This window comes from Platalea leucorodia (genome assembly GCF_965183815.1).
Source record: "Platalea leucorodia genome assembly, chromosome: 1".
Taxonomy (NCBI): domain Eukaryota; kingdom Metazoa; phylum Chordata; class Aves; order Pelecaniformes; family Threskiornithidae; genus Platalea; species Platalea leucorodia.
In genome coordinates, this window is record NC_138823.1 from 72597570 (window position 1) to 72620419 (window position 22850).

The following is a 22850-nucleotide window of genomic DNA, read 5'->3' on the forward strand; positions in this document are numbered from 1 at the left end:
ACTGAAATTTAAAGGAAAAATCAAAATGCTGAAGCAGATACTTGAGCTTAACATAAAAGCTGCATCTTTCTATGGTGTAATTTTGCCTTCAGCTGGCAATTTAAAGAGAACTGAAGCCCTTCAGACTTGCCTAGACGTCTCTAAATCTAGCCATTTTACCACTCTAAGTCAGAATTGGATGCTGAAATCCAAGAAGTTGCACTGCAGTCTTACAGGTATTTATTCTGGGAAGCAGGCAGTTTTACTTTTTATTTCTAAAGGCAAAACAACGTTTTGTTCAGTTTGTGAGGGGTGCTACAAAATGCAAAGGAGATGTGAGAAATTAGATCTTTGCTGTCTGTTCAGGTAATGGAGGTAAGTGAGAGAAGGAAGAAGGAAAGCTTACAGGATTAAACCAGCCTAAAATTCTGATATATGGGAGTTGTGCATGTCTGTAAATATTAATTGTGATTGACTAGGCATTTAAAATCTCAGAGTACATGGTGAAAGTTAGGCATCTGCAGCTGACTTCAGCTTGGTAAATAGTTTATGGTAGCTAATGCATTCTGCAAGATCTGAAGCGTGTGTATGAGTTAGCTGGTTAGCTGTATACTCTTATAAATCAAATTTATAGGCATTTTGGTTTAGCATGAAATTTGTATCCATTCTAGTTTCAGTGCGATAATTACAGTAGCTTAATTTTAATGAAAGTAGGCAGTATTTTTTATGCGTCATTGCCATAGTGTCAGTTGTTGAGATGGACACGTAATAGTAAAGAGGTTATTAATATTCTCACGCTCTTGTAGCCAAAACCTTTGGAGACCATTCAGAAAAACAGTGGGAAAGGTTATATAACACATATTTAAAGGGTTAAGGAAAAAAAAAATAGGCTGTTGCCAAGTTAGTATGGGATGAAATCCTAGTCCATGTCATTTTAATTTAATTTGCTTTGTCAGTTGCTTTCAGCTATGAATTGTTGGAAGTAGGCTACCCAAGTTACAGAAGTAGGCTGCTCTGGTTCCCATGCAGTATATTTCTCGCAGTGTAGGGAAGTGCATGGCTGTAACATTAACTGATAAGGAACAGATTACTCCATGGTGTCGCTGAAATTAAACCTCTTGCACCAGTCAGTTGGCTACGTAGGTTTTTTACAGGGCTTCAGAATTGTTATTGTTTGATCTCTAAAACAAGATGACTTGTTTATTTTTAAAAAAGCTATTACTCTCGAGAAATAAGAAATTCTTTTGCTTGGGTCATTTGCAAAGCCTTTGGAAATGAGAGTTGATGAATTATTGTAACTTACAACACAAAAAATTGTTGAATCCTAAACCCTGAAATGCTAGCTTTTAGTTCAGCTACATGCATGGCTAAAAGCAGCACAACGTGTTTTGCTTTGTTGGCTGTTAAACATAGACTTATGCCCTGTTAGCCTCTTACTTTTGGCATATTTTTAATCAGCAAGTTTAATTCACTGAACTTACTGAGTCTCCTATTTGTAATTTATCATTAAATTTAAAAGCTAAAGAGAAATTTCCAGCATCAAGGCAAATTTATCATACAAAGATGCTGCGTGGCTGATGCTAGGGAGTAGGATACCATCTTCATGCTGAGTTCTCTCTTGTAATTACAGTTGTGCTGTAATAAGCCTTGTGAATTTGTTATGAACCTATGCTGTTAAAGGAGTGCTGCCATGCATTTCAGATCAAATTTTTTTGTTTTGTTTATGACTTTAGTCTTAATGTCCAAGAGTTGTGTTAGTTTTAAGACATTTGTCTTGAGTCCACATTTGGCTATAAGCATTACGCAGCTCTGTTGATGCAAAACTAGAGACAGCCATGAAAAGTTGGACTGGTCAGCTTTGATGAGAAAGATTAGTATGAAAAGGGTATATGTTCACATTTTTAAAGCATTTTTAAATTATCTTGTGCGTATGAGTGTTAACGGGGTCCATCACTGCTTGTCTGCTGAATTCAGTACAATTAAGATTTCCTCTATGCCAGACATGGGAGTAGTCACATAAACCTGCTTTTCGCAGGGACCGTTGCCTCTTCAGCGCGAGTCATTTACTGCAGAGTAAAGAGGTGAAAGCTTTTGCGGTGTGTTCTGTCTAATTGCTTGTTTTGTGTCTCTGCCAGTGCATTCTTACTTCTTACAGTGACGTCTGATTCAGCAAATGCTATTCATAGAAGTTCTGTTTGAATTTCATTGGGATTTATGGATTTATAAGTGTAAATTTGAAGGTGTCCTTAACTGGTTATGGATAGGGAATGTTTGTTGACTTTGGGCCAGAAATGTCAGATTATTTTCTTTTTTAAGAATGTAACACTGAGTTTTTATTTTTATAGGTTTTCATATCTCTTTTATTTCACATATTCTGCCGAGTAGCAGCTTTTTACCTCCTGTTGCCTCTTCTGGTTTCTGCCTTCTTCTTCTCAGCATTTTCAAGCTCAAATTCTTCATCTCAAGATTCTTAATTAGAATTCTCTACTGTGATTTATCTGATGAGCAGAGTTGTAGAAGGCAGTTAGAAGCAGCAAAACCAAGTGACCACATCTGCCTCTTGATACGTTGTCACAGACATTTTTCTGTCTTTTTAGTGTTTTTAGTTAAATATTTGATAAAATTACATGTCACAAGTCATTTAAAGGCATGACTGTTTTGTGGACTAGCGCTGCTGAGGAACAGCAGTTTTTGTTATGCTTCCCTAATGGCTATGGTTTAAAACCTTTGGTTTAAAACCACCTTTGTCTCTGTGGAGTGGAACACAGGAGCTGGCAAGCTGCTCCGTGCTGGAATGAGTGGTGCTCTCCTGGCTCTCTGCCTGTGGCCCCACTGGTGCCGCTGGTGGCCCTGTTTCATTTAGATTCTCACCTTTAAATAGTAGTTCCAGAGTAATTGCTTGTTCTCAGCTGCAAAAATAAACTTCCTTCAGGGTTGGTGTCCAGCAAAGCGTGTATACCCCCTCACATTAGAGCCATACTGAAGGCAAGCCGAAGGCATGTCTAGCCTGTTCTTATACTTAGCACAAACTTTACGCTTCTCTTACATGAAGCAGAAACTCATAGAATCATAGAATCGTTAAGGTTGGAAAAGACCCTTAAGATCATCGAGTCCAACTGTTAACCTATCACTGCCAAGTCCACCACTAATCCATGCCCTCGAGCACCACATCTACCCTTCTTTTAAATACCTCCGGGGATGGAGACTCGACCACTTCCCTGGGCAGCCTGTTCCAATGCCTGACTACCCTTTCGGTGAAGAAGCTTTTCCTAATACCCAATCTAAGGCTCCCTTGGTGCAGCTTGAGGCCATTTCCTCTCGTCCTATTGCTTGTTACTAGGGAGAAGAGACCGACCCCCACCTCGCTACAACCTCCTTTCAGGTAGTTGTAGAGAGCAATAAGGTCTCCCCTCAGCCTCCTCTTCTCCAGGCTAAACAACCCCAGCTCCCTCAGCTGCTCCTCACAAGACTTGTGCTCTAGACCCTTCACCAGCTTCGTTGCCCTTCTCTGGACACGCTTCAACACCTCAATGTCCTTCTTGTAGTGAGGGGCCCAAAACTGAACACAGTACTCGAGGTGCGGCCTCACCAGTGCAACTCCTGTAATTAATTGACGGTTCTGAAATGTAGGCTTCTTAAAGAATTAGAACCTGACTTCAGTTCTCTTGATATGGCAGTTAGGGGTGCGAGCATGTGTATGTATACGTACGCATCAAAATATAGTTGTATTGTACTTGTGTATGTATACATACCTGTGTGTATCTCTTTCTTAAAGATATGGACGTTGGTGGTTGGTTACCTGCTGATGGTTTCATTCAAGTGGAATATAAGCACTGAACGTTACTTAAAAGCAATCTCTGTCCCTGTCTGGATTATGCTGCTCTTTCACTTAGGTGAGTAACAAGAAATTATTATCCTAATGTGTCCGCTGGGATTCTGTTGTCTTGCAAGCAAAGCTATTCGCTTACTCTTCTGCTAAATCTTTATAATGGAGTCTTAGTTGAGATGCAGGCTGTTTTCTCTGCTTGGTAATTCTGGCTCCATATGGCCAGCAGGGTGTGTTGGAGTAGGGAATGGGAAGGCATCAAGATGCTGAGCAACATGTGTCTTCCGCTCCTGCCCAGTTTGTGCTTCCCATGGTTTTCCCTTACTTGGCTCACAGACCTGGTACTGACTCCCTGACAGTGGGCAAGGGCTGGGGTCACGTGGGTGGACTTTCTCTTCTGATGATTTTTAATATTATTATTTTCTCGACAGCCTACCATTAATCAAGGCTGAAGCTGTAAAATGCATTTAATAGTAGTAAGAGAAGCAAAAAAAAAAAAAAAATTCTATCAGTCAACAAGCATGTCAATGAGATATCAATGATATCAAATAAGTTTTCTAGTAATCTGTATAATCTGTTAATACAAATATAAGATTATAGTAATCTGTTAGTATTAGTTCTATTTTACATATTTAATATAACATGCTATCAGGTTATATTGATTTTATCATATCAGAGTTTATGGTGGAAGTATCATGCAAATAATAGACTATCATGATGGAAGTTTTCACAGCTTACTTCATGATTCAGTTTGCGTTAGCAGCAGGTTTCAAGGGTTGTCTGACCATGCGGGGACACTTTCCTGAGGTTTTAAGCTACACATAATGGCTTTGCATTTGCTTACATTTTGACAGTCTTGTATTTGTTGGAAGTACTAGCTGAAAAGCCAAAACCCAGGAAGGCACTGCTTGATGCCACTCTGTGGAGATCTAACATAAATACAGATTTTTGGGAGGAACTTGATTTGCCTTTGATATCTAAAATGTTTTTATTTTGTCTGCATTTTCAAGTAATTTTGCATGTTGTTTTTAAAATTGTTCTCTAAAGTGTATCGGCATAGTTTAAAGTTACTGAAGTTAGGAACAGTAACAGCTTGGTTTATTCATTGAGAAACTTGTTCACCTGGTTTTTCTGTTCTTCCATTCTGTGAATGTAGAAAACTCGTTTGCTTTATGACACTTCTTAGTTTCTGCCCAGATTATTCTTGGTTGATGTGGTGCCTTTCTTAGTTTTGCCGAATGTAGAGTTTATTAATGGCGTAATTTTTCTTGTAAAAAAACCCCCTGTATCTTTCAGCTTCTGTGGCAGGTTCCTGGAGAATTCCCCTGTTTCTGGTTATAGTTGTTCTGATGACTGTAGGCATGTTGCATGAACAGCAGAATGGAAAGGAGTCTTCTGGTAAGAAACGAGTCACTGCTTCTTTTATTGTTGGAGGCAAAAGTTTTGTAAAGTCAAGTGAAAGAATCTGGACCGTATTACTGTAAATTCAATATCATATGGATTGCAAGAATTTGCCATAAGATTTTTAGTATGCTTGTTTCAAAGTCGTTTACGCATGCTGAAGTAAATCTTTGATTCTTTACAGAAAATCTTTTCAACAGACTGATGTTTTGTTTTCCATAGCAAAGTAGTGACTCTCATTATCAAGCCCGATTGCTTAAGTTTAGAAAATCTTGTATGTAGTTTCAAGCATAAAGAAGGCCTAGGAAATTTGAAATCAGCTAATTTTGAAAGAAATGAGCAATATGGGTTTAGTGGCTCCTATAATATTGAGTATGAGAGAAACTGAGACAACTGCATCCAGCAAGTTTCTTACATCCCATCATCTGTTTTTAAAATACCAGTTTCTTAAAACTATGGTTTGTGTTTAGACTTCGAGAAAAATAGGTTTTGCCTGTTGTGAGTCAATTTTGCATAAAAGCAAATGTCAGGTGTTCCTTTCTAGTACTCGTTGTATGATTATTTTGGGAAACATTTTTCCTGTCTTGCTGGTTTAGTATTCTTGAAAGTTGTCATAATCTTGGTTAGTAAAATTGATTATCTGGTATAGAGGTTTTTAGATTAATCAGACTGCCAGCAGCTGCGAGTGACTTGGTCAGTAACAGTTAATTAGCAAGGAAAGTGCTAAGCAAGTAACTGGTTTTGTGTTTTGCCACCTTGCATATTGTAATACTAAAATTCACAGCACTCATTCCTGTTCGATCATATTGATAATACATATTAAAAACTAACAGTGTCTGTCCATATAATTTCTGTTGCTTGACAGCTTTGGTGGATATTAAGCAACAAATAAAACATTTTAAGACTTAATCTTTTCTTTATTTACATACACATGTATATTTTACAGGAGCAGAGCTTCCTGGTCAGATGATTTCCATTGCTGCTTCAACAATTGCCATGGCAATTTCAATGACAGAAGATGAGTCCAATAATGAACGTTCCTCACAACCCTCAGGTGACTGAATACTCTGTAAGAAAACATTTGAATTTGCTCTAAAGGCATGAAATTGGAGGGAATTAAGAAGAAATTTCAAAATAGTCCCTATCCTCCTTAATCCTGTCCAAAATAGCACTTTTATACTTAACCTTGTGAAACAGTTTTATCTGTTTTTAAAAACGTTAAGATGACAATAATACAAAAGCTATCTTTCAAATGATAATTTACATGGCTGGCTGTACATTTAGAAGGCCTGACTAGAAGAATTTTTTTTTTTTTCAGAATGAGGGTGTGGGTTTTTTCCCATTCTTTATTATTATTTTTTTATTTTCCCTAGCCTTCTTTTGATTTGTTGGAGGTTATGAGATATAACTGGATTTCTGGACCAGGTACAGACGGACTAGAATAATTTTCGTATACCTCACAGTGACAAAAAAACTTTTGTTTTCTGTTTAACTATGGCATGCTCAAAGTCTTCACTGTAGTGAGTTTACTTGACATTGTAGCTTGAGTGACAATACTTTCACTTGCAATAACACAACTAGAAATCTGTAAGAAATGGCTTGAAAGAGTTGCAAAGATGTTTAGATGTCCATCACTGGTTTTGAACCTTACCATCATTTTTCCAGGTAGGCCTTTGATGGAATGTGATACTAGAAAAATAAGCTATTATGGAGATCACTGGAAATTGAAAGGTTTCATGCATTTCCCGCAGGTAGACAGAACAGGTCATTCAACTTGACAGAATATGAACTTCTATAACTTCATTTTGAAATTGGCTGTGTCTAAGAGTTGTCTACTTCAAGACAGTATGTTCTTAATATTGTCTGTAATGTGTAAATCATGCTACAGAGGAGGAAGCATGGTGATTGTGCAGGAGAGAATGCTTTGAGCATGTGGTGTTAAAAACTTCTGTCTAAATGCCACCATTCATGAAACTAAAAAGTTACTTCAGCCACCAGGTGAAACGGTGTAGAACAAGCTCTTCAGGAATCTTTTGATGAAATGTAAACATGCTTCCTAATTTTAAGTATGTCAATGTAAGCTGCACTTGCAAACATGCTTCATTTTTTCTTATCTTTGTTTCTACATTTTACATGACTATCATCAAAATAAATATAGAACCCTATGGACGTATGTCCTGAAATTTGAGAATGGAGCATCATGGTGACAGTTCTTTTATATTGCTGTCTCTAATCCTTAATTTTGGAAACGAGATTATTTTTTTTAGCTGAATTTTGAACATCTGGTCAAGCAACAGTCTCCCACAAATGTGCTATGTAAGTGGTTGTGTTCTTGTTTGTTGTGTTATTTTTCTTTCTTTGTTTGTTTTTTTTTAACTTACACACCACTTTTGACTATTTTCTCTTCTTTAATACAGGTTTTTTTCTGTTTTCAAGTTGTAACATCTTTTGGCCAAAAGAAAACTGGAGTGGTTTTACAAAGGTGTCTTTCATAGTGAATGTTTTTTTGACTTATTTTCTTGAGACAGTTAGCCAGATCTTTTTTGTCTTGCGAGTTCTGTTGTTGTTCTTCACAGCAAGAAAAGAACAAATATGGAGTTTCCTGTTTACTCCTAGCAATAGTTCAAATAGTTTTCCAAAAGTCTGTTGGGAATTAGTGTTCTGTTCTGTGGTACGTTAAGCGTCCTTTTGGTCATCTTTGGTTTGGATCGTCTGTGTGAATGGTGATGAAACATTATTCTTGTACAGCAAAAGGTTTACCTGCAGGGTTAAGAAATTGCAACTCTTTTGGTTTTCGTCTGCAGTGATTTTTGGATGTTTTGTTGTCTTGCTTTGGAACTTGTAATGCAACACACATCTATTTTATGAGAAGTTTAAGATTTTGAAAGTTTGCACATCTTCAGCCAGGTGGGTAGCAGACTTCTGGAGGAAATCTTCCTTATATCTATTCTAAATATGTCAGTGTTTGTCAAGGTTGATTAATTGTCAGTAGCGATAATAATGCTTATACTGTATTAAAGCAATTATAGAACAATCAATGCTTCATGTTTTTACTGTTCTCCTTACACTTCAATTTGTTCATGAAAAAAACAGGAGGGGAAATAAGCTGTATTGATTTTATAGTTTTTTTCTGAACATTCATGTTTTTCCTTATTTTGTGGTTGAATACTGGTATTTAGTGTTTGGGGGTGAGGAATTTAATGATACCAGTGAAAGTGGTCTAACTTGTCCTTGCTAGTGTCCCAGGAATTTCCAGAGTATACAGCAAATGAGAAGTCTGCAACTTAAGAAGCAGATACCACTACAGTATTTTGTTAGCTGCCTTGCAGGCAGGATTCTGTTGTCTTGTTGGTTTTGAATATGATGGATAACCAAAATCCTTAAATGTAGTCATGCCTCTTACCGTCCCTTACCCCGCACTTTGTTTTCTTAAAAAAACTCCTTAAACCTTTTTCTCTTGAAATTACAGAAAGATGTGGTTATTCATGAAAGGGTACCTTCATCCTGGTGTTCTGAAAGACTTTTTCATTAATAATAATAAAATCACTGTTTCATCTAACTGAAGATTTTATTCTGATATTCTGCTCCATAGAGATACAGGCGCTTGCCTTCCTGTTTGTGCTGCTATTCCTTTTCCTTTTATTTAAGGAAGGGGAGGAGAATAATTCAAAATGCTATGCCAGCAAGAAGTTGACTTGATAGAGTACATATTGTGTAAAGAAAAGAACATGTCTTAAGACAGCCTGGAAAATGGACTTTTTTGTTGTTCTTATTATATTAAAATAAGTACCATACATTCTGATTTTGCTAGAATTCTTTACTGGGTATTATGTTAGCCATCTGGGAAAGACTGTCATCCTTTCATTAGCTGGAAGATAGAAAGGTGGTTTTCAGGTTTCATCTCTAAAAATATCATGAAGCACACTAAATGGGGCTTTACAGAACCTGAAGTTACTCTCAATCAGTTTTCTGATAGTCCTTTTTTTCCTATTTGTGTTGAAAAGGCATTCATGCCTTGGTTTGCAGAGCATATCTTGCCAACAAAATGTGACTTTTTTCATTTGCAAAGTTTGGTGGGTTTTTTGGGTGGATCAACTTTGTGAACTGACTTACGATAGTCATCTGAATGGCAGTTCTGATGCTAAGGAATCTGTGTGTTTGTCATGGTGAGAATACTGGGTCATTGGCAGCGCCAGTTTAGTTTGGCTTGAAGTGCTGCGGAACTGCATTCATTCTGCTTTCTTGTCTTGGGATCCCCTAGGAAGTTTTAGTCTTCTTTTTTTTTCTTTCCCTTTTTTTTTAAATTTTTTTTTTTTCCCATTTGTCAGTTCTTTCCCATCTGTGTTTTGCATTCTGTGTACAGTCTGCTCAAGTTAATAGGGAAACTGTAAGAGAATGAGGCAGTTTAGTTGGTACTACTCTTAACATCACCATTGCTGTTATTTAATTAAGATTTTCTTCATTGCAAAAATATGTTGATCAAATTTTTCATTACCAAAAGAAGCAATATTCTTTTTTCTTTCATAAAAGTGACTCTGCTAAGGGCTTTTGGGGCAAAAAGTGTCAGATAACTTTAATCTTGAGGCATAGACTTCAGCATATTAAATTCCTTTGTTTTTTCTATTTTGGCTTTTAGCACTTCCTTCCCTTTGATAAATATTTGAGTTTCTGCTTGTTGTCATATTATTTCTTATGTTTATTATATTAATTTTGGAGCAAAAAAAGTAAAAAGAAAAATGTTGAATAAGTTGAATTGATAGGGGAGATTTCTCAATTATGGATATACTGCTTTCAGATTTGTGTTCCTTTAGTGCATCGTAAGCTGGATCCATTTGTTTCTATTAGTACTCTTCTGCTTCGTTAAAAATAGACTGAGAAGTACAGGGGAATGATAGTTATTTCTTCTGACAAAAACACTTTGTCTTTCTAGGAAAGTTTCTGTTTACAGGTAACTGTTTCTCCCCTTATGAAAAATTGACTTGTGTCTTTTTCTCCAAAGTGTAGTTTGTGTATGATAGGGTTGGCCTTCATCCTTTTGAGACATGAACTGATTTGCCAAGAAGTACTCCACCTGAAGCTTCTGCTGTGTTTAGGCTGCTTGCAGAGTTCCTTCTTTTAGGTTACACGTTGTAACTCCTTCGGGAATATTCCGAAGTTCCACCAGATATGTTACCAGCAACCAGCTGACGTTTCTGTCATCGTCCCAGTGTCTATCAACGGGGAGAATCAATAGATATTGTATTAGTGAGGTGGGGAAGTGTTTATAAGCTCTAAAAATAGTTCCCCTTACTTGTAGAACACCAGTGCAGACTTCTACAACAAAAGAAGAGTGTTCATCCAGTGTGTGAGGCTGCAGAATTTGTCACTTACCACTACTGTACACGTATGACAAATCTGTCTTGTCTTTTTGTACGTTCTAGCTGTTACGCTTTAGGCTAGGAATGACTTTAGTGACACATTGCAGCTAAAACCGCATGTGTGGAACATGAGTTGTTTGACTGATATGCATGTAGTGTATTATAATACAGTTTTTACAGCAGTTTTTCTTCATGTGAGGAGAGTGGTTGGTATTGATGTGACACAAGTCCAGTGAAAGAGTTGTGTTCATTACTTACCTGCTGTAGTATGTACCAACATAACAAATTGCCTTTTATTCTTCAGCATAGAGTAACTTTTCAGGTTTTCTTGTGTGTGTGTTCTTCCACCATGGCTGCAAATTTTTCTCAAGTAATGCTGTGTGGGAAGTGTGTGCATTTTGCCACCAGCATGGGGCCTCAGTAAAAGTTAATACTGGTGTTCTCAGGCAGAGATTCTACATATAGCAGCTGAAGGGGGATTTGGTGTCGCACATACTAGGCAGATCTACCAACTAAAAAGTTAAATGAATAAATAAATTACTGTGTTCTCTATACAAGAATTTTAATTTGGACATAATATTTTTGCCTGAAATGACTATTCACTGTTTATTTATAAGTGCCTTTAAAACATCAGTTCACATTTTTAAATTGAATTTCATGTTTAATAACTTATAAATGAGAGAATGACAACATTTTTTTACCCACTGATTTATGCTTGCTGTTGTTACTAAAATATATTACACAAACAAGTAATTTAGGGTCACAGTATGAGTGCTATGTTTGTAATGTGAGTGTTCAGGAAAAGAAGTAGTGTAGTAAGAAATCTGTAAGATACACAAGCTTTCTCTTCAACCTATACTGTATTTTTTTTGTTTAATTTAAATGAGCTTTCAGCAAATCTAAGATTTCTTTTTGAGTACTTGAAGTAAAGAGAAATCAAAGATTTCTTTTAAGACTTTAGATTTCTTTTAGAAGTGAATTACGCTTTGTGTTTTTCAGGGTTTTACAGTTCTTTGATGAAATATATTTGGCTTGTAATTTACCTGCAGTGACAGGAGGCCTCTTAGAGGCTGTAGCATGTTTTCTTCTCTCCTCCTCCCAGCGCTGCTAGGCATGGTGTTGCATGATGCCAGAGAGCTTATACAGCCCTATTCTAACTTTTCAAAATTCAGATCAGTGCCAAGGCTATCTCTGTCTTTTAGAGAAATTACAAAAAAAAAAAAAACAAACAAACAAACAAAAAAAACCAAACAAAAAAAAACCCCAAAACAAACCAAACCAAAAAAAGCCCAACTGAAAAAAAAAGGTTGATTTGGGACTAGGGAGCATATTCTGTTGTGGTGAACATTAATGTGATAATTTTCACTTCTTTGTTTGCATTTGTTTGTTTTAGGAGCAACAGAAGGTGATCAGCCTCCACATGCTTCATCATCTTTCTCCTCCTCTTCATCCTCTTCTGGGAGCAGACAAAGACCTGAGATTGGATCTTTTCTTAGAAAAAAGAAAACTAGTGATATTTACTTTGTTACACTTGTGTGGGCCATTGTCATTGTCCAGATCTGGCTAAATTTCTGGATTGTGCAGCTTTTACCGGTGCCTTTTGCAGGTAATAATCCAGTCATTAAAAATGTATATTAAATGATGACTTTGGATAGCCTTAGGCTTTGTGTTTAAATAAAATAGAAGGAAAAGCTTGTAGGCTTGTATGAGTTTTAATTTAAAACTTTCAAGACTTTTTGTTAAGACAAGATGAATTGTAGCTTCAGATAGGAAGATTGATGTGCACTGTCTGGTACCATGTAGTGGACAACTCTGTAAAATTCCTTTGTCTGGCTGTTGCAGTTACCTGGAATAATTTAGTGCCATACCTTACATTGTAAGAATACTTCTGGTTTAGAATACTTTGTTTTTCTTCCTCTTGATGTCATGTCTTTCATGTTTGTGTACCTATAGGTAAAGAATATTTTAGCTGTTATTCAGTGGTGAAGCACAGCTCATGCTAACTTTTAATTTCTATTAAAAATGGGTTGCTAGGCTCTGTGGACAAGTCACAAGATAAATTTGATTCTAATTCTGGCTCTGAGGTTAATTAGCTTTGTTGCTTCATATCTACATGCATCTGTTCTCTTAAATATCAAGCAAGAATGGAGTAGTTATGATAGCTATCTAAAAAGGTTATTTTAAAACTGAGTGCCACTTTTTCCAATACTCTTTTGGGGGGTGAATGGAGAAGATGGGAACTCTGGAAATATGCATGAGCTGCTATGAATCTGAAGACGTTTTGTCCCATCCCCCTACTGTAAACAGAGTGAGTTTCCTAATTTGCTTGGATTTTCTCTAAACTTCAGTTAAAAAGCTAATTTTCAGCACTTTTAAATGTATTTACTACTTAAATGTAGCTATTTTCCCTTTTACCAAGTGTGGTGGGTTGGCCCCAGCTAGTGGCCAAGTACCCACAGAGCCAATAACTTTTCCTGTCTTCGAGGCTCAGTGGGCTCATCCATGAGCTGCAGTCCCTTGGGGAGGTACCAGCTCGGGCATCTCCTCATCCCTAGGCCACAGTCCCTTCGGGAGGTGTACCTGCTCTGGCATGGGTCCTCCATAGGCCACGGTCCCTCTGAGTGGTGTGCCTGCTCCACCGTGGAGCACTTCTACTCCCCTGGCCTTTTTATTCCCTGTGTTCACCCCTCTGTTCCTTCTTCCTCTCCAGTCACGTGTTCTCTTTGTGTTCCCTCCTCTTTTCCCTCGCTAGTGTTTTCTGCCATTTTTTAAATATATTTTCACAGAGGAACCGCACCCATGCCTGATGGGTTCAGCTTTGGCTTGTGGTGAGTCCATTGTGGAGCCACCTGGAACCAACTGTGTCTGGCACAAGGCAGCCCCTGGTTTCTCCCCATGGAGGCCACCCCAGTGGCCACCCTGCTACCAAAATCTTGCGATTTACACCCAATACACAAAGCCATTATAAACCCTCTAGTTGTGCAACAGGAAATGATGACTGTGGGGCCATGCTTACGGGTTCAAGGGGCTGGGAACTCTGAGAGGCATGGTGAAAGGAAGAGTTGCACATTTGGCTGTGGCACTGCAGCAGCAGCTGAAGGGTAATGTGATGGTTAGGCATAGAAATAGCTGAATACAGGGTAAGAGGAGAGAGGGGTTTGATCTTTGTTTCATTCCAGTGTAGTTGCTACAGAAGAAACTGCCCAGTTTTGGTGTCTGGGCATTATGGGAAATGGCAATGGCAGGTTGGATGTAGCTCATAAATAAATCATAAAAATGATAAAGGGATTAGAAAATATATTTTAGACTTACTAGAAGCAGAGCTTCAAGTGGCTTAATTTACTGTGACTTAACCACTATTTAGAAATACCTACTTGGGTGGGAGGAAAAATGGATGCAATAGTTTTGCAGTTAGGCAGACAACAATGAATGGTTTTAAGCTTGAGCCAGACAAATTTAGATTGAAGTGCACATCTATAACTGAAATGGATGAATACAGCTGCTCGAGTCATTAGGTGTAAAATAGCTACCTGAACAGTAAACTCATGCCAAAATAGAAATTAATTTTGAGAATATTTGTGACTTGTTGCCTTAGCAGTGACACTGGGCAATTAAGTGCGTTTTCTTGACATATAACTGAATACAACTAGGTCACCATAAACATATTATTAAAAGGCAGTATAATGATGAACAGAGCAAAATTTAGAACAGTGGACCACATTAAATGTTAGAAGGTGAATGGTGATAACCTGGATTGTTAAGAGAGAGGTGGTATTAAAAATATTTGGTAGTGGAAAATAGGAAGGCTTATAAAGCAAGTTTTCTTGCAACTCTTAAAGTTTAAGGAGACTAATAACTTCAAGCACTTCTGAGACCTTAAGGAGAATGCTTCTAGTATGTAAAAAAAATAAAGTAACCTCACAAAACGTTAACTAGAAAGGTGTTAATTTCACCAGAGTTCCTTATATTGGTAGACAGGATTTACATGAAGTAGCATTTAGATTATTAGAAATATCTTGGTACCATTAACACTTTTCCTTGAAGGCATTTGTACTTCAGTAGAATGAGAAGCTCTTTTAAAATTGCTTAATGTAGAGAGTGGAAAAATTATACCATAACTATACCATAAAATGAAAAGGTGAAAAAATGACTTTTGAATTCAAAAGCTAAGCAATCAGTGATGTGAGCCTGGGAATCCTGGTATTGTCTCTTTTTAAGATCTTTCATTTACTTCCTTGCTTGTTCTGTTGCATCCTTTTTTTTAATTTTGTTTTTCTCTTGAGGTCATTTTCTGCTTCCTGGAGATGTTTGGAATTTCTTTTTATGCAACCTTTCTCTTCCTTTGCTGACAACTTTCTAGTAACAGTCCTTCTTTAGCTTTTTCTCTCTTGCCTCTTTTTAACCTAATATAATTACAGCTGTGTGATTGACTGTAGCACCTCCTGACATCACCTTTGCAATGAGCGTACACTCAGCTATTTTAGAAGATATTATTTAAACACTTATTTTTAAATAATAGCAGAAGGTTACAATGCCATTTCAGGTATGTTGTTCACCTTGTAAAATGCAAGCTTGCCCTGTTTTGCTGAGCAGCAGTTTGTGTATTTACCATGAGTTGCATTTTGTCATACAAAACTTCAACCTGTAAGTTAGGTGCTGGCACTCGCACTGTATTTTCTTCTTTTTTGTATGTTTCCTACATGAATATTAGATTATTCTATTTTTTTCAAGAGAATAAATCCTGTATTTGCCACATGGTGGTGCCAGAGGGTAAGAAAACCAAATGTCAGCAAATCGTCGAATGAGCTTTCCATGAACAAGAACGTAAACTGTTACACAAGTGGCTTACAGATAATGGGCTCTTGTGGAACTTTGATAAATGCCCTCTGGCTATTAAAAGTTAAGCTTTTCGGCTATGTATGTCATTTTACACGTCTCCAAGTAGAAGCATGATGTGAATTTTTGAGGATGAGGGAATTATTGTGGTGTTGATGTATGGCAGTAAGTAATGAATGTAGTTTGGTGAATAGTCTTTCATAATAAAAAAACTCTATTAAAAGTAGACTTGAATGTAATGATGAGGACTTAAGTATCAAATGTTGCTATAAATACTATATAATTGGAGGAGCACTGCTAGCATTTTCACAGAAAGTTATTTTACTGTGTAAGTAGAATTTTTAACACTGACTAATTTTTTTGATCTATTTGTAAATATTTCTTCTGTTGTCTGCTTTTGAGGAGCAGTATGGATTTTTCTGAAGCTTTGTGTGATCATCTTCAAGCCAAGATAAAAGGCTGATCTCAATGTTTTTGATGTTTAAAAGGAAAATTAATCAGTAATTGTATTTCGGTTGCAAGGTTTAAATGAACACTTCTTTACTGTGAAATTACGCATGATGTGCTGTCAGTTCTTAAAGGAAAGATACAGCTTTAACAGTATAGAAGGCCTAAAACTTACGAATTGAGGCTGAAAACTTTCTTTTATGTGTAACGTACTGTTAAGTTCTGAATGCAGTATTTTATGTGTAGTCATCTGGCGTGGTGTATGTGTGAAGATGTGATAAATCCATTGTACTGGAATCATGGAATGACATCTGCTTATCCCAGGCCTTGCTCAAGTTCGTTAGCTGCATAATCAGGTAGTGCACAGGCCCCTTTCTTCTGCTGCCATCTAAATTCCATGTGGATAAGCATGGGTGTAAAGCGAGTGAGGAGATTAGTGCTAAAACCACTTGAAAATTCTGAAAGTGGTTTCTAATGGGAAATAAAACTCAAGAACCTTTTTCTTTCTTTTTCATAGGTCTTTCAGAATGGAATAGATGCGTAGTCTTGTGGTGCTCCTCTGAAATCTTTAATACTTAATTTCCTTCTTATGGTTACAGTTTGGGCACTTAAAAAACTCGTGGTTCATTTTGGAGTTTTGAACTTCATGGCAAAGCATTGCAAAAGTTGGTGGCAACTTGTTGAAAATTTTGTGAAGGAACGTCAGGAAGCTCTTGCTCCACGGCCCATCAGAGGGCTCGGAAGAGTCATGCTAAAGCTTGACAGTAAGGTATTTCTACTTATTTCCTTAAGCAACCTGAAAGTTTGTTTTACTCTCTGTTCACTGTATGCCGAGACGCTTTAATTCTAAAATGAATGTCTGTCACTAATGGACATGTCTCATGTAAAACTATATCTGTTTTATGGTGTATTTTAAACCATGTCTCTTCTGTCACTATTCACACTGAAGTACACATTTAAATTTTGTTAAATGGTGACATGCAAAGCTTGACAGAAGTCACTTTTTAAATGTTGAGTTAGCTTTAGAAGATTCCTTATCTGAGTAAGGCAAACTTCTCATGATTCAGTCACCTTACCTGATTAGAAAGATTTTGAAGTTAAACGTAATGAGCTTTAATCTGAAGGATGAGACGTTCCTACTTCTGTTGTGAAAACTTAATTTAAAGAGCAACTAATTTTATTCCGTAAGTAGGGCCTGAGCTAGTTCGAACACATTTGTTTATACTGTATGGAAGTATAGTTGTTGAACACAGGGGCATGGTGGTACAGAAGGAAGGCTTCCCTCTGTAAGAGAAGAAATATGTGGGATAAGGTATTTGGGAAGTGCCATAGAATAAGGCTTCTGTGCTCCTCTCCCTTCTCCCCCACTCAAAATGCACCCACATTTGCATTGTAAATTGCAGAGTTGGAAAGATCCATAAAATTTATGAAGGCTCCTCCATTCAGGATTGTGAAGTTTTGACTTAACCTGATAGATTATTTTGTTTGTAATAGCTATGCCAGTGTGTAATAATGTGCTTTCTGTAACTGTGTTGTTGAAGTATTCTCTGCTTTAGAAAAAGCCGTTACCTCAGAGTTTCTATAACTGAAGAGCTGAACCCTGTAAGTACATTTCTCAGAGCATCTGTACCTTGGCAGATCCGTCTGCAGTTTATAGCTTTGAATTCCTACAGGAAAAGGAAGAGCTTAAGCCCAGATCTAATGGGTAAATGGATGTCAGAAGGTCAACAAAAGCATTAAAATGGCTGTAGGAAATAAGTAACGATTTCACAGAGTTCATTGGGGAAGAATTTGAAAAAGGAAAAGCCTTTTGGAACACAGCTATGAACAAGATCAAGGGGGTTTCCAAAGGCAGTGGAAAGTATTAACATGTTAGGAAAAAAGCTTACATTATACAAAGCTTTTCATTAAAAGCTTTTGTTTTGTAAGTGAGAAGACTCTAGACACGACATCATATGTATTGTATTTCATGAGTTGTCAAGTTTAGTATCCTTGTATTGCATAACTATATGATATAGTATCCTTCCTAATTCCACTAAGTCTTTTCTCCTTAAAGAAGGTAGGGCTTTTGTTGTAATGTGCAGCAGAACTTCCCACTCTTCAGCTTAAATGTATTTAAGGTCAGTTTATATTAATGTTGTTCTTGTCTAAGCAAAAGAACAGTGTTGGCACAACTCATTTCTTCATCTCCGCTCTACCTCCCATTTTTTTAGATGACAGTTATTCCTTCTGAGTCTGTGCTGTGTGTATTAAAGCAATTCAAGCTCTTTTAGCCCTTATAAGAAGGACACTTGATACTCTGCATGATTCTGTTGTCCTCATTTGTGCCTATTCTAATTACAGTTCACCTGGCTTTATCATGGGTGGCTGGAATTATATGTGGTCTTCCAATGCTTATCACACTAATGCTTTCATATCTTTTAAGTCCTACTGGATATGCTTATTCTGTGCATTGTAGGATCGTAGATGCATCTTCTCTCTGAGAATTTGGGAAGCAATGCCATAGGATATTGGGTAACTGATTTTTGTGGGGACAGGGAAAGGAGAGGAATGAAAATGACATCCTTGCAAGTTTTTTTAGAAAGAATGGATGAGCTGTATTTAAGTTGGATTACCAAATATTTTGGCTTCAGTAGGCGCTGTTGAAGAGGAAGTAAAAATATGCAAACACAAAATAGAAATTCATGGAGGAAATTGTTACAGTTTACCTTTTGTGTTTGTGTGAGAAGCCAAGATTGAAGGACCGTTTCCTTTGCAATTAGATGTTTAATTTTTTAATATTTTATTTGTACTTTCTTTTCCTGGGAGCTGAAGCTGCTTAGTGATTTTTGTTTGTTTGTTTTTGTTTTTATTTTTTGTATACCGAGTTAATTGGAGGCTGAATCTCCGCATCAGGACGTATTGGGGCTCTTAGCTAAGTACAACAAGCCATTGACAAGGTCTGTTTCACACAAGTATCCAGTGATACTACTTGGTCTTCCTAAAGTGGTATGCCTGATTAGGAAATAGTTCCAGTTTTGAGTAAAAGGTAGTGAGGATGAGGAAGACATCTTAGAGTGGCATGTCTTTTTTTCCCAAACAAAGATTAGGAGGCTAGTGTAGCTGGTCCAGAAAATAACCCATCGCGGGAAATTATGGGAGAGTACTGCTCATGCATGCAAATCTTTAGGTTTTACTGATTATGTCTGTTCCTTAAAAAAAAGCAGTAAGAAAAGAATGGCTCTTCTTCTTTCCCACTGCTCATCAGCCTCTGGTTATCTTGGAAATGCAGACAAATTTGAACTGAAGAGAAGTTCTGATCAAGAGGAAAGAAAGTAGGGCATTGCTCTTCATTTTCTTTATAAACAGTAGGTCAGGCTGTGCCTGTATGTGCAGGCCTGCTTTAAATATGGACCATGGAAATAGGATGTCCTTACTGTATTCTTTAGTCCCTGGTTGTGCATTTGCCCCATGGAGCCAACAGACACAGCAGTTCAGATATGAGAGACTTCCTGGAAGAAAGAGTAGGGAGGTTTCTGTTGTCATCCATCAAGGTCGTCTTAATGGATATGGCATCATGCATGTTCTTATCAACAGTCAAGAACTAATAATTTGCTTCACTGATAATTTTTTTTATTTTTTAAAAGAAGACTTATCTTTTAATATGGTGACTCTAGTTTTATTTTGATTAGAGTTTGTTAGGGAGTTCAGCAGCATAGGCAGTTGTTCAGCTGCATGCACTAGACTTATTAATTAGAATGTGCTAGTATTTTGCATGCATGCTTTCTGGTAGACTTCAGTGAATCATGTAGTTATTGTATGCTTTTTCTAGGTATAACTAGAATTTTATATATGGAGGAATGTAATAGATTGTTTGGACTTTGGGTAAAGTCAGGGTTTGGTTCTCGTGGTACCAAGTTTAGCGCATAGTTAAAGCAAACACAGAAAACAGGCAGAGTCTTTACCAGTGCATATATTATTCTAGGAAATAATTCCATAGACACGTAAGATCTTATATAAATAGTTTTCCAATAAAATACTGGAAGAGTGGCTGTAGCTTACTTATTTTGCATGACTTAAAGATTAGAATTAAGCTGTAGCCTATTTTTAAATGTAGATTGATTACATTTGTAGAACTACTTAAACATCAGTATTGGTAAGGTGGTAGGCAGGTAGAGCCTCCCAGATACTGTCTTAAACATTGATAAAAAAATGATTGTTACCTTTGGCAAATAATGTTATTTTCTAGTTATTGTATTTATCATCAAATTCCAGGAGGCTGAAATTACAGAAAAGTACCAAAGACTTCCTTTCACATTCTGCTAAAGTCTCAGGCTAACAATAGAGCTCTAGCTTTTGTTGTATTGGAGTTGCAAAGTGGAGAAATACAGCCATGAGATCTATGATTTTTCCAAACTGAACGTAATGTATAGTGGACTTTAATACGTGGAAATAAAGTTAAAGGCAAAGGTATGTTGTTGAATCAGTAAACAACTTTACCTTTTTTCACTGATAAATTATTCCATAGGTTAAGAGGTAAAATAGAAGCAAATTCTACAGTGTCAATTTGAGGCTTTTGAAGCTTTGTCATTGCTTTCCATTACTGTGATTCTTTCCATGAGTAGTAAAAGTGGGTGCTTTGTGACATATTTTATTTTCATGTTTCCTGATGTTCATGTTTCTTTGTAAATCTGCTTTTTGCTTCTGATATAACTTAATTAACGTTCTGAGATTTTTTTAAATTTGAAATGTTTTTACGTTTTGTTTTCATTGGGAGCTAATATAATTTCTGGCAACTGGTGGAAACACTAGATTTATTGAGCATTCAGTGATCCTGTTTTCAGGGAGAAACAAACTTCACGTACTTGATCTTAACCTCTAACACAGATGAATAATAACATTAAAGCTTTTCACTGTCGTGATTATGCTGCTAACTGATTACTAATGGCTAGAATTAGTATAGTCCTTATAATATAAAGACTTATATTATATAAGGACTATATTATAAGTCCTTATATTATAAGTCCTTATATTAGTATAGTCCTACATAAACTAGATCCTAAAATGGGTGTACTTGAGCAGTATGGGTGAGAATTAGTAAGGAAAAATAATTATAGTACAAAAGGAGAATTGACTGTTGAGAAGTGCAAAGAGCATTCTGCATAACCAATAGAATTACATGAAATCCATACATTTATTTGATCTACAATTTGCTGTTGTGTATATCAGATTTAATTACATATTTGATGTTGTGCCATTGAATGTGAATGTCGTAATATGAATGTGGTACTAAAAAAACATAAAATTTGTTTAGCAGTAGTTGACATAATAGGAGTGTTCTGAAATATATAGGAAACTGCCTGAATGGGAGTATTAATGCAATAAACAAGTAAACATGTTAAGTTTTGGTATTTCAGTAAAGTGCCCTTCTCAGAGTACTTTTACAAGTCCTGCACTGAAATCTGAAATGTTAGCTCTCAGTATAATTAAACTGGAATTGCTTAGATTATGCTGATAGCTCTGTTAATATCATTAAAGTTGTTCTTATTTGTTATATCCTTCATTGTTTCAAAAAGTGCATGTTAATAGTAAAATCTAGATTCTTGCATTATAAGTTGTTGTGATCTTTTCTTCCTATTGCAATTTACCTTTGTGTCTGGAACAATTTCATTTTCATTCTGTGGATGACTTTGCCTGCCTCTCATTGCTTTTTTCCCCCCTCTCTATTACTGCATTTTTCAATAATTTTCCACTGTGTTCTTGTCTTTTTTTCCCTTTTCTTCCATCTCCCCCTGCCACTGACAAGCTGTGGCACTGGCTTAATAAGAAGGTAAATAAACAGAAAAATTGTGATTCCAACTAATGGATTCTGTGGTTTTGGGGAGGTTTTTGTTTTGTTTTTTTTTTTTTCCAGCATGAACATTCCTTAACATGCCTTGCTTCTTAGTTTTCTCTACCAAGTGTCTCTCTTCCAGCTCTTGATATAAGCTACTGAAGGTCATAAAATTCTACCTGATCTCTTGTCTTCTACTAAAATGAATGCATATACTTAAATGTTTTGTACAGCAGAATATTGCATTAGCCTTTCAAGTGGTAGTTTGATTTAGTGGCACTTCCATTTAAGAGCAGTTGATCTCCACCTGGTCCCCCCTTGTATGTGTAACAAAACCAGTTCTCTCCCGGACTGGAGAGATGTTCTCTGCTCAGAGAAAGCATCAGTTAACTGAATTAACATGGCAGTGGTGAGGGTGAAGGACAGTTGTAACGCTAGGAATGTAGGTGCTTGCAAATAGTGCATTGACTGGCTTCAGTCAGTGCTGTTACTTTTGAAGTGTCAAGCTGGCCTGTATACTCAGTGGTACTCGGTGTAGCAGGAGTGAAATGAGAATACTCATGGTCTCAGAACTGCTGAATCTAACGACGGTCTTAAGTGAAGTGAGGGCTAGTTAAAAAAAATTTAAAAATATAATTAAAGCAGTTGGGATAGCTAAAATATGTTTTTCTTCCGTGTTCCTTTCTTTCTTCTTTTACAAGTGTGTGATGTGTTTTATAAGAAATGTGCCTCTCAGTTCCCATGGTTCATCTTGATCAACTAGGGTTACCTGTTGTTCTTTGGGGAGCTGTCATCCCAAGAGAAGTTAAAACTGATTCAGTCCGTGTTTGGCCTCATGTGTGACTGAAATCTGGACAACTCCTCAATGCAGTGATATCTCTCTGGGACTTGGGCAGTGTCATAGCTTCAGGCAAGCACAGAGCCACAGAGGGATGCCTGTAGCATGTGTACATCTGTAGGACCTCAGAGTTTTAAAGGTGAAAATCTAGTACGTGATAAAATATATGAAAACCAAGTAATTAAGTGAAAGAGGAAAAAAATCAAATACAATATCTGGAAATGGGTTATGCTTCCAGCAGTAACTTTTATCCTCACTTACCACTTCGGTATTAGCGGGAGAGTCAGAATGATTACTGTGGTTTTATGAACAACAACCCATCCTTTCTATGAGTAGCTATTACAATAGAAGCCA

At 36.8% G+C, this 22850-nt stretch overlaps 1 protein-coding gene across 2 annotated transcripts in view; it reads left to right on the forward strand.

The window, feature by feature from the left end:
- The window catches only part of TMEM245 (transmembrane protein 245), a gene marked incomplete at its 5' end in the record, with an annotated part of 86084 nt that overhangs the window by 9592 nt on the left and 53642 nt on the right, over positions 1–22850 (forward strand). The window contains 6 exons of one of the 2 annotated variants that reach the window (XM_082330234.1): positions 3755–3872; positions 5102–5203; positions 6153–6260; positions 11957–12169; positions 16446–16615; positions 21632–21655. In XM_082330234.1, the coding sequence (XP_082186360.1) occupies positions 3755–3872; positions 5102–5203; positions 6153–6260; positions 11957–12169; positions 16446–16615; positions 21632–21655 (735 nt within the window). The remainder of the gene's footprint in view (positions 1–3754; positions 3873–5101; positions 5204–6152; positions 6261–11956; positions 12170–16445; positions 16616–21631; positions 21656–22850) is intronic. The other variant, XM_082330233.1, reaches the window with a different exon arrangement.